At 48.3% G+C, this 10853-nt stretch overlaps 2 protein-coding genes across 7 annotated transcripts in view; both read left to right on the top strand.

Moving 5' to 3' along the window:
- The window catches only part of tbk1 (TANK-binding kinase 1), a 17116-nt gene extending 13786 nt beyond the window's left edge, over positions 1 to 3330 (top strand). For all 5 annotated transcript variants that reach the window (XM_054739928.2, XM_015962909.3, XM_070555879.1 and 2 more), the window contains 3 exons: positions 2386 to 2486; positions 2558 to 2629; positions 2784 to 3330. In XM_054739928.2, the coding sequence (XP_054595903.1) occupies positions 2386 to 2486; positions 2558 to 2629; positions 2784 to 2823 (213 nt within the window). In that variant the 3' untranslated portion in view covers positions 2824 to 3330. The remainder of the gene's footprint in view (positions 1 to 2385; positions 2487 to 2557; positions 2630 to 2783) is intronic.
- A 133-nt stretch (positions 3331 to 3463) lies between these two features.
- gpr19 (G protein-coupled receptor 19) lies at positions 3464 to 10496 on the top strand. Of its 2 annotated transcripts, none has more exons than XM_070556000.1 (2): positions 3464 to 3795; positions 7919 to 10496. In XM_070556000.1, the coding sequence occupies exons 1-2, from the start codon at positions 3729 to 3731 to the stop codon at positions 9202 to 9204; spliced, it is 1353 nt and encodes a 450-aa protein (XP_070412101.1). In that variant the 5' UTR covers positions 3464 to 3728; the 3' UTR covers positions 9205 to 10496. The 2 variants fall into 2 exon arrangements, with proteins under 2 accessions (XP_070412101.1, XP_054595905.2); XM_054739930.2 differs by lacking the exon at positions 3464 to 3795 and adding an exon at positions 5903 to 6160.
- Positions 10497 to 10853: the final 357 nt, after the last annotated feature.

Below are 10853 nucleotides of genomic sequence, written 5' to 3'. Positions count from 1 at the left end.
AGCCGCAGGCTCCCTTCCCCGGGTGCGTGTTCAACACGTCCAAACTCTCTCGTTGACAAACTCGAACTGAATCATCAGACTGAAACTTACCAAACCCAGTTCTCTTCTCAAAGCAAACGTGTGCGTCAGCAAATGTGTTTTGGAGTTTACTGTGAGAGAGTGTGTGTGTGTGTGTGCGTGTTTGAGTGTGTGAAGGTCACCACTAAAACATCTTCAAGCATTATTTAATTAAGCATTGATTCATTAGTTATTATGATTACCCAAAGCATAATAATCATTCATTTGATGAAAACACATTTATAATGAGCAAAGTGATAATAATGATCATTTAACAACTTAAAATAAAGGAAAGGAAGTTTAAGACTTTGTTATGTTATGACTAGCTTTTCCATGGGAACAACATCTTCTGGCACTGCAGGTGTTCAGATGTTATGGTTTGTCCCAGACTCGCTGGCGTTCAGGTCTTAATCTGTGGGTGAAAGTTCTCAGCGACCCAGCTTTGACCCAGCCGGGCAAAGTAAAACCTTTGGCACAGAAAACCCATATTTCCTCACGTTACACCACAAACAGGCGTGACACCATCTGACTTCCCGCGTGTTCCACATCAGCTGTGCTGCAGCGTTGATGTTGTCCGTTTCTTCTGCCGGTGGTTGTTTACTGTTTGTGTTCCTGCCGGTGGTTGTTTACGGTTTGTGTTCCTGCCGGTGTTTGTTTACTGTTTGTGTTCCTGCCGGTGTTTGTTTACTGTTTGTGTTCCTGACGGTGTTTGTTTACTGTTTGTGTTCCTGCCGGTGGTTGTTTACTGTTTGTGTTCCTGCCGGTGTTTGTTTACTGTTTGTGTTCCTGCCGGTGGTTGCTTACTGTTTGTTTTCCTGCCGGTGTTTGTTTACGGTTTGTGTTCCTGCCGGTGGTTGCTTACTGTTTGTGTTCCTGCCGGTGTTTGTTTACTGTTTGTGTTCCTGCCGGTGTTTGTTTACGGTTTGTGTTCCTGCCGGTGTTTGTTTACTGTTTGTGTTCCTGCAGGTGTTTGTTTACTGTTTGTGTTCCTGCAGGTGTTTGTTTACTGTTTGTGTTCCTGCCGGTGTTTGTTTACGGTTTGTGTTCCTGCCGGTGTTTGTTTACTGTTTGTGTTCCTGCCGGTGTTTGTTTACGGTTTGTGTTCCTGCCGGTGTTTGTTTACTGTTTGTGTTCCTGCAGGTGTTTGTTTACTGTTTGTGTTCCTGCCGGTGTTTGTTTACTGTTTGTGTTCCTGCCAGTGTTTGTTTACTGTTTGTGTTCCTGCCGGTGTTTGTTTACTGTTTGTGTTCCTGCCGGTGTTTGTTTACTGTTTGTGTTCCTGCCGGTGATGGTTTACTGTTTGTGTTCCTGCCGGTGGTTGTTTGTTGTTTGTGTTCCTGCCGGTGATGGTTTACTGTTTGTGTTCCTGCCGGTGGTTGTTTACTGTTTGTGTTCCTGCCGGTGTTTGTTTACTGTTTGTGTTCCTGCCGGTGTTTGTTTACTGTTTGTGTTCCTGCCGGTGTTTGTTTACTGTTTGTGTTCCTGCCGGTGTTTGTTTACTGTTTGTGTTCCTGCCGGTGTTTGTTTACGGTTCGTGTTCCTGCCGGTGTTTGTTTACTGTTTGTGTTCCTGCAGGTGTTTGTTTACGGTTCGTGTTCCTGCCGGTGTTTGTTTACTGTTTGTGTTCCTGCCGGTGTTTGTTTACTGTTTGTGTTCCTGCCGGTGTTTGTTTACGGTTTGTGTTCCTGCCGGTGTTTGTTTACTGTTTGTGTTCCTGCCGGTGTTTGTTTACGGTTTGTGTTCCTGCCGGTGTTTGTTTACTGTTTGTGTTCCTGCCGGTGTTTGTTTACGGTTTGTGTTCCTGCCGGTGTTTGTTTACTGTTTGTGTTCCTGCCGGTGTTTGTTTACGGTTTGTGTTCCTGCCGGTGTTTGTTTACTGTTTGTGTTCCTGCCGGTGTTTGTTTACGGTTTGTGTTCCTGCCGGTGTTTGTTTACTGTTTGTGTTCCTGCCGGTGTTTGTTTACGGTTTGTGTTCCTGCCGGTGTTTGTTTACTGTTTGTGTTCCTGCCGGTGTTTGTTTACGGTTTGTGTTCCTGCCGGTGTTTGTTTACTGTTTGTGTTCCTGCCGGCGGTTGTTTACTGTTTGTGTTCCTGCCGGTGGATGTTTACTGTTTGTGTTCCTGCCGGTGGTTGTTTACTGTTTGTGTTCCTGCCGGTGGTTGTTTACTGTTTGTGTTCCTGCCGGCTCAGCGGTGGAACGGCGGCTGACTTCTCTCTAGGATGAATAACGTATTTTAAGTCATCGTTCATGTGACCTGGTGAAGGCTCCTGATTGGTCGCTGTAGATCCGCTCAGAACCTCGAGTAAACACTCTGATGTTTGTTCCAGCTGCAGGAACATCTGCCTCCAAAGGTCCTGCCTCTGGTGTCGACGGGGCTGAAGTCGCAGGCGTACCTGAGTCCCAACACGCTGGTGGAGATGACTCTGGGGTAAGAGGTTCTTCTTCTACACGGTGTCACGTTCCTGACCCGGTTCTGACGGGTCGACGTGTCTCCTTCAGGATGAAGAAGCTGAAGGAGGAGATGGAGGGAGTTGTCAAGGAGCTGGCGGAGAACAACCACTTCTTAGAGAGGTCAGGATCGGGGTCACATGTTCTGTTATATGAGACCGGAACCAGAACCAGAACCAGATGGGCTTGTGGGGGCTGATTGGGTTTTAGCTGGATTTCCTGGTGGTTCTGGTCCATGTCCTGGTTTGTGTCTAACCTGAGAACTTTTCTCTTGCAGGTTTGGGACGCTGACGTTGGACGGAGGACTGAGAGGCTGAAGACACAGAGACATAATCCCTGTTAATCCCTGTACATAATCTGTGTTTGTTCTGTAGATAAGCTCCGATTCAGAGCCGGGCCTCCAGAACCTCTTCCTCAGACGAAGCCGCCAGCGGTTACCGTCCAAGGTCCAGACCCTCAGAGGGTGGATGAGCTTCCACAGAATTCTCATCATGTGGTGTTTTTTATTTAATGGTGCGGACTCGGGCGAAGTTCCCTCGGGTCTAAAGCAGGAAGCGGAACGTTAGTCGGATCTCTGGAATCTGGCAGCGTCTCCGACCCGAACACCAAGACCCTTTTGGGGGAATTCTGGGATAAATCTGAGAGGAGTCGTTCAGAAACGTTTATATCATTAAAATAAGAATCAAAGCTCGTCCGGATCTTCTGTGATTTTATCCTGGTCTGAAGGAATTCCGTCTCTTCCTGTTCCTAGGAGCATCCGTGTCTCTTCATCTCCACCTTCTGTTTAATCTGTAAATAAAGAAATAAAAGCTCCTAGAACACCTGCAGCAGAGTCTTCTGTTAGGCTCTGTGTCCCGCTTCGGACCCGGTCCGAATCTGATCCCATCAGGAAGAAACACGGAAGTTTCAGTAACAACTTCCTGGAAAAGACGTGACTAGAAGGATTTTACAGGAACGTCCATCCATCTGCTGACTGGTTACTGGAGTGGAATCGCCTCCGTCACCCAGATAAGAGCCCCTAAAAGTGTGTGTGTGTGTGTGTGTGTGTGTGTGTGTGTGTGTGTGTGTGTGTGTGTGTGTGTGTGTGTGTGTGTGTGTGTGTGTGTGTGTGTGTGTGTGTGTGTGTGTGTGTGTGTGTGTGTGTGTGTGTGTGTGTGTGTGTGTGTGTGTGTGTGTGTGTGTGTGTGTGTGTGTGTGTGTGTGAGAGATGTGTGTGTGAGAGATGTGTGTGTGTATCCAGACTGGTGCAGCGGGGGATTCTGGGTGGCGGTCAGTAGCTTCAGCATCACGTGAGTTTAACATTTGACTGAAGCTGTTCCTCGTTTCCAGATCTTCCTGCTCTAGGTGTTCCCAGCAGCGCTCCTGGCTCTCGGACTGCAGACTTCCTTCCTGGAGGTCGTACTAGAAGAAGGTGAAGCGGAGCTTTCCGTTCTCAGATCCTCTCTGGGGAGACCAGCTGACATCTGCTCTGACAGCAGCGTGTTCCCGTCTAACAGATCGGCTCTGGAATGTTTAGTTTACATTTTGAGATGAATTTCCACATCGTCCGTAGTCCTTTTCCATCCCTCCGCCTCCTCTTGGTCCTACTCTTTGTTCCCATAGTAACCATCTTGCTGGAAAATCTCTTCTGTGCTGCGGTTGTCATGGCAATGTGATGCGACAGCATCCTCTCGTGGCATCAAGCCAACAACTGCAGACGGATGGTGGCGTTTCCTTTTATAGAGACGCTGTGTTGGGAGTCCAGTGACAGGATGCTCAAAGGCTGCTGGGTGATGTAAACAATAGCAACCAGGTGTAAACAACAGCAACCAGATATAAACAACAATCAGATGTAAACCACCAGATGTAAACAACTAGATATAAACAACAACCAGGTGCAAACACCAACAACCAGGTATAAAAAACAACCAGATGTAAACAACTGCAACCAGATGTAAACATTCAGATATAAACAACAATCAGATGTAAACAACCAGATATAAACTGCAACCAGATGTAAACAACAGCAACCAGATGTAAACAACAACAACCAGGTGTAAACAACAACAATCAGATGTAAACAACAGCAACCAGATATAAAAAACAACCAGATATAAACAACAATCGGATGTAAACAACAGCAACCAGATGTAAACATTCAGATATAAACAACAGCAACCAGATGTAAACAACAACCAGGTGTAAACAACAGCAACCAGATGTAAACAACAGCAACCAGATGTAAACATTCAGATATAAACAACAATCAGATGTAAACAACAGCAACCAGATGTAAACAACAACCAGGTGTAAACAACAGCAACCAGATGTAAACAACAGCAACCAGATGTAAACAACAATCAGATGTAAACAACAATCAGACGTAAACAACAGCAACCAGATGTAAACATTCAGATATAAACAACAATCAGATGTAAACAACAGCAACCAGGTGTAAACAACAACCAGACGTAAACAACAACCAGACGTAAACAACAGCCAGGTGTAAACAACAACCAGACGTAAACAACAACCAGATGTAAACAACAACAACCAGACGTAAACAACAACCAGGTGTAACTCTCACTAGGCAGACTGGATATTCTCTACACGTTTAATTACACTTTAACAGTAAATCAGTCATTCATCCGTTCACTCGCTGGTGGGGATGAGCTACGATGTAGCCACAGCTGCCCTGGTCTTCCAGCCACCATTAGCAGGCAGGGTGGGTTGTCTTGCCCAAGGACACGACAGACTGAGCAGGATTCGAACCTGCAACCTTCCCATTGCAGGGCGAGCACTTAACTCCTGCCGCCCCATTGTCTCAGACGTACATCTGTAGTGAATCTGGAGATGAGACGACATTTATCTCATCTGCGATGTTTTTCTGCCTCTCTGATCGGGACGAAGAACTCTGGATTTTAAAAGACGAGCAGCGGGGCGACGGGAACGTCAGAACGATCAAAAACACGACTTTTAGGTAGAAATATGACAGATTTAATGTTTCAGCAGGTTGTGACGCCGATCAGCTGATCGCTGAGGGACACAGAAGAAATCAGCTTTGTGATTTTTTACATTTAATGTTGTGTTGATTGTTTTAACAGCGCCCACATGGTCACATTTTATTCAGACGTCATATTTATAGATTACCATAAGTGTTCTTCATGCCCCCCCCCCCCCCCAAAAATTTAATGGAATTTTAACACTTACACACACACACACACACACACACACACACACACACACACACACACACACACACACAGGTTTAGGGTTTATGTATTTATGGTTTAAAGAAATGAAAAAAACTTAATAAATAAAAACTGCAGTCCGGTCCCGGGCCTCCATGTTGTTTGGGCCCCAGAACCGGCTCGGTTCGCCCCTGCGGGAGCCCCCCCCCCCCCCCCCCCCATCAGCTGCAGCTCCGTCCAGCCATGATGTTCTCTTCTTCCTCCTGAGAACCACAAGGAGACGCGGTTCTGATTTCGGCCCACATCCTGCCCGCCCTTGTCCGGATTCTGTAGCCCCGCTTCGGACTCGGATCTGCTCGGAACTTAGCCCAGTTGCAGGGCTCGGTTCCGTCCAGCAGCAGATGCTCGGGCCTTGATGCACAACGGCTCGTTACTACGTGTCTGATAGGTGATGGAGGGGATCCGCCTCTGTGATGCCGAACCGGTAAGACCCGTTTTACTCCTGCTTGGGTTATTTGGGTCCGGGTAGCTGCTCGACCAGAACCGGAGCCCGGTCCGTTTCTTGGTGTTAGATTAGAAAAATTGTGATTCTGCTCCAACAGATCAGCAGCTTCAGAACCTCCAAGACCCAGGTAGAAGGAGCAACAGGTTCCTCCTGCAGCCTCCCCCCAACCCCCCCCCCCCCCCTATGATCCTGCTCCCCTCTCCTCTGTCTGCTCTTTCTCCTGCACCTCCTCCTCCCCTGCTGCTCCTCCTCCTCAGAACTCCTTCAGGTTTTCTCCTCTGGTCTGACCTGAGATGAGAAACTTGGCGTTTTAAATCTGAAACTCTTTTTCGACCGTTTCTAGGTTGTTTTTATTTATTAATCAGGATTAATTTAGGAGAAACAACTGAAACTTTGGACCGGATCAGACCCAGATCAGGGTCCAGACCCGGCCTGTAGAGCTGGACCCTGATGCTCAATCCAGACTAATGCAAGTGGACAGAAGGAGGTCCATGAGGAGCAGCACCAACTGTAGAGGAAGAGGGGGTGGGGGGGTGGTTCTGTTGGTAACCGGGTTAACTAGCAGCTGAATAGAGCCCAGTCAGCAGTACAGGACTGTAAACAGAGGGCTTTGTCTCTGGAGGCTGTCCACATCCTTAAGGTGGGTCCTGGGGGGCAGCAGAATCCCAGCAGAACCTGAACCGGGTCCCTGCAGGACCAGCGAGTCGATCCGGTTCTCCTTCAGCCGGTTTAAACCATCCAATCAGCAGACGCAGATAACCTAACCAGCCTCACTCATCAGTCACCTTCAGTAACAGTCTAACCAGCTGCAAGCAGACTAAAGTTACTAACTAACTAGTTAACTAGTTCTTGTTCGTTCACCAGAGACACAACAAAGGTCAGTTACTAACTAACCAGTTAACTAGTTCTTGTTCTTTCACCAGAGACACAACGAAGGTCAGTTACTAACTAACCAGTTAACTAGTTCTTGTTCGTTCACCAGAGACACAACGAAGGTCAGTTACTAACTAACCAGTTAACTAGTTCTTGTTCGTTCACCAGAGACACAACGAAGGTCAGTTACTAACTAACCAGTTAACTAGTTCTTGTTCGTTCACCAGAGACACAACGAAGGTCAGTTACTAACTAACTAGTTAACTAGTTCTTGTTCGTTCACCAGAAAAAAACGAAGGTCAGTTACTAACTAACCAGTTAACTAGTTCTTGTTCGTTCACCAGAGACACAACGAAGGTCAGTTACTAACTAACTAGTTAACTAGTTCTTGTTCGTTCACCAGAGACACAACGAAGGTCAGTTACTAACTAACCAGTCAACTAGTTCTTGTTCGTTCACCAGAGACACAACGAAGGTCAGTTACTAACTAACTAGTTAACTAGTTCTTGTTCGTTGACCAGAGACACATCGAAGGTCGTTAAACACACAATGTTTAATCCAAGAAAATAAACGAGTTCATAAAACAACCAACCGGCTCAATCTCCACCAGCTGGTTAACTAAAGACTAACTAGTAGTAATTATGTAACTTCTAACCAGCGTGTCAGCACATGACCATCAGAACCCAACCGTCCTCACACCCTCTGTTCACCACCCCTCCCTCCCTCGGTCATAACCACGCTTAACTCGGTCATCTTCTAGATCACCAAACGGAGCCGGTGGGTCAGTCGGCGCTTTCAGAGCTTGTAGAGCAGAAGTCCTTTCCTGCTGCGTTGTTCTAACCAAGAACCTGTTTGTGTCCGCAGCTCTTCTGTGGAGCAGCGGAGTAGCGATGGTGTTCGCCCAGTCCAGCACCAGAGCTGCTGTGAAGCCATCCATGCTCTCTCCAGCTTTCGTGTGTCAGATGTCCTTTAACTACTCAGAGAGGGAGAACTCGACGGTCCTGGCTCCTGAACCCACCTCCACCTTCTGCTGCCCTGAAGGCTCCTCCTCCAGCTCTGCCCTGGGCCAACTGACTTCGGGTGAGATCGCCATCCTGGGCCTGGTGTTCGCGGTTCTCTGGCTGGTCTCCGTCTTGGGAAATGCGCTCGTGTGTTTGGTCATCCACAGAAGCCGGCGCACTCAGTCCACCACCAACTACTTTGTGGTATCGATGGCCTGTGCTGACCTGCTCATGAGCCTGGGCTGTGCTCCGTTTGTCCTGCTGCAGGTCGCAGCGGGACGCTGGACACTCAGCGCCGCGGCCTGCAAGGTGGTGCGCTACCTGCAGCATCTCTGCCCAGGTGTTCAGGTGTATGTCTTGCTCTCAATCTCCGTAGACCGCTTCTACACGATTGTCTATCCCCTCAGCTTCAAGGTGTCCAGGGAAAAGGCGAAGAAGATGATCCTGGCCTCGTGGCTGTTTGACACCGCCTTTATCTGTCCCTGCTTCTTCTTCTATGGTTCCATGTCTACAGACAGTCGTTGTGACTTTTTCCTTCCAGGCAGCTGGGGCAGTGTGACTTATGCTGCTACTCATCTCCTGCTGGGCTTCTTCATACCTGCAGCATTGATCATATTTTTCTACCAACGTGTGGTTCGCTACATCTGGAGAATCAGTGCTGATGGCCACACGGTGCGCCGGACCATGAACATCGTCCCGCGGACTAAAGTCAAGACCATCAAGATGTTCCTCATGCTCAACTCGGTTTTCTTCCTCACCTGGATGCCCTTCTACGTTGTCCAGTTGTTGCACCCAAAAGCGTCTGATGTACCCAGCAGACAGGAGCTGTTGTCCTTCACAGTCATAACCTGGATCTGCTTCAGCTCCACGGCGTCCAAACCGACTCTGTACTCGGTCTACAATGCCAACTTCAGACGTGGCATGCGGGAGACATTCTGCATGTCGTCCATGAAGTGCTACCGTAGTAACGCATACACCATCACCGCCAGCTCCCGGATGGCCAAGAAGAACTATGTTGGGGCGGTGGACATCCCGGTGCAAGCAAAGACCATCACCAAGGACCCCACGTGTGATGCATTTGATCGGGATGCAAAAGAGAAGAAGGTAGCTTGGCCCACGACCGCCAACCCTCCAAACACGTTTGTGTGAACGACTTGGAACAATTTGAAACTGTAAACGAACAAAGCTACTGTGTCAGCAGCACGACGTCCGCATGGACTAGCTGGAAGCTAGCATCCTAACTATGTCTAAATCCGTTCACTCTCAGTGCAGAACAGATGCTGTCCGGGATTCGGTAGAGCGTCTGCAGACCAAAATCAGAGCATTCACACCAGCTGCAGCGCTGCGCGGATCCAGACCTCTGGAGAGTTTCCACATGAAGTCTACTCTTCCGGCCCTGCACTCTGATTGTCATGAAGTAAAAGACACGACATGAGCCGGACAGCAAGTGAGGCGTGGCTCATGGAAGTACATCCGGCATACTTCAAAATAAACCTTGTCGCATTATTTTGGCAGGTTTTAGTTGAATTGTTAGTAACAAGGAAATGGGTTCACAGTGTGTGATAACTCACGTCCATCCTCCTCCGCCCATCCGGGGTCGGGTCGCCGGGGCAGCAGCCTAAGCAGGGAGGCCCAGACCTCCCCCACCCAGGCACCTGGGCCAGCTGAGAGGCACCAGCCTGACCTGCCAGACTCGTCCTCTGGTCTACACAGAGAACGAGTCAAGTCTACTCCGAGTCCCTCCCACACAATTTCTCACCCTATCTCTTAAGGGAGAGCCAGCCGCCCTGCGGAGCAACTCACTTTGGCTGCTTCTATGGTAAAGGGCCTGTGTTCAATATAGCGCCATCTAGTGTCCAGGAACCCCCCAAGGCCCTTTACAACACAATCAGTCATTCACACATTCACACCTTGGTGGCGATGAGCTACACTGTAGCCACAGCTGCCTTGGGGCGCTCTGACAGAAGCAAGTCTGCCAAGCACAGGCTCCACAGGTCCCTCTTCCCAAGGACACGACGACAGCGACAGACTAAGTGGGGCTCGAACCTGCAACCTCCCGATTACAGGGTGAGTTCTTTGAGTCACTACCCACAGCTCGTGACCATAGGTGAGGGTGGGAATGTAGATGACCGGTAAACCGAGAGCTTTTACCTTCCAGCTCAGTCCTCTTTCCACCACAACAGACCGGTACAGAAACAAACTTCTGCTCACTCTGTGCTCTCGTGGGAGGCGCCAGTCAGCTGGAACGAGGGGTAACATGTGAAAAGGGCTTCTTGTGGGACTCCGGTTAGCCGCCCGTTTCATCTGAATCTGAAATTATTCCGGCGTTCTGCTTTGATGGACTGTTTTTGTCACTGATTTTTTTAATGTGTGTTGACCAAATATCAGTGAACTGTTGTGACTGCATCTGGTTTGCTTCTGTAGTAAAAGCTTATTTATTACTTCTGGCATCATGTGTTGCTTAGCAACAGCAGAGATCCTGGGTTGTGCTAGCAGAAACGTGTTTCTGTGTGAAACTTGTAACTAAATCTCACCCAGTGTAGACAGCCTCAGCAGAGAAAAGCAAGGTTCTGACACACGGGCTAATGGCTAGTTATTCCTGTTCTATGGAATTCTGTGCTTTTCCACATGCATTTTTGGTTTATTTACATCATAGATATTGATAAAGAATTCTGTATTTATTTATAAAGAGCTCTTTATTGGTTGTTATGGATGTCTGGTTACTGACAGTGTAATGAACTCCAGCAGCAGCTAAACGTAGCTTCGTCCAGCAGCAGCTAAACGTAGCTTCGCCCAAT

The sequence above is a fragment of the Nothobranchius furzeri genome, chromosome 1 (assembly GCF_043380555.1).
Source record: "Nothobranchius furzeri strain GRZ-AD chromosome 1, NfurGRZ-RIMD1, whole genome shotgun sequence".
Taxonomy (NCBI): Eukaryota; Metazoa; Chordata; class Actinopteri; order Cyprinodontiformes; family Nothobranchiidae; genus Nothobranchius; species Nothobranchius furzeri.
The sequence above is the reverse complement of the archived record's forward strand: the minus strand, read 5'-3'. Positions and strand labels throughout refer to the sequence as shown.

Bases quoted from the DNA above. Each gene is read 5' to 3' on its own strand.
- gpr19 (XM_070556000.1), top strand. From the start codon at position 3,729: ATGTGTGTGTGTATCCAGACTGGTGCAGCGGGGGATTCTGGGTGGCGG. The intron at 3,796-7,918 runs GTGAGTTTAACA...TTGTGTCCGCAG, and splicing joins GTCAGTAGCTTCAGCATCAC to CTCTTCTGTGGAGCAGCGGA.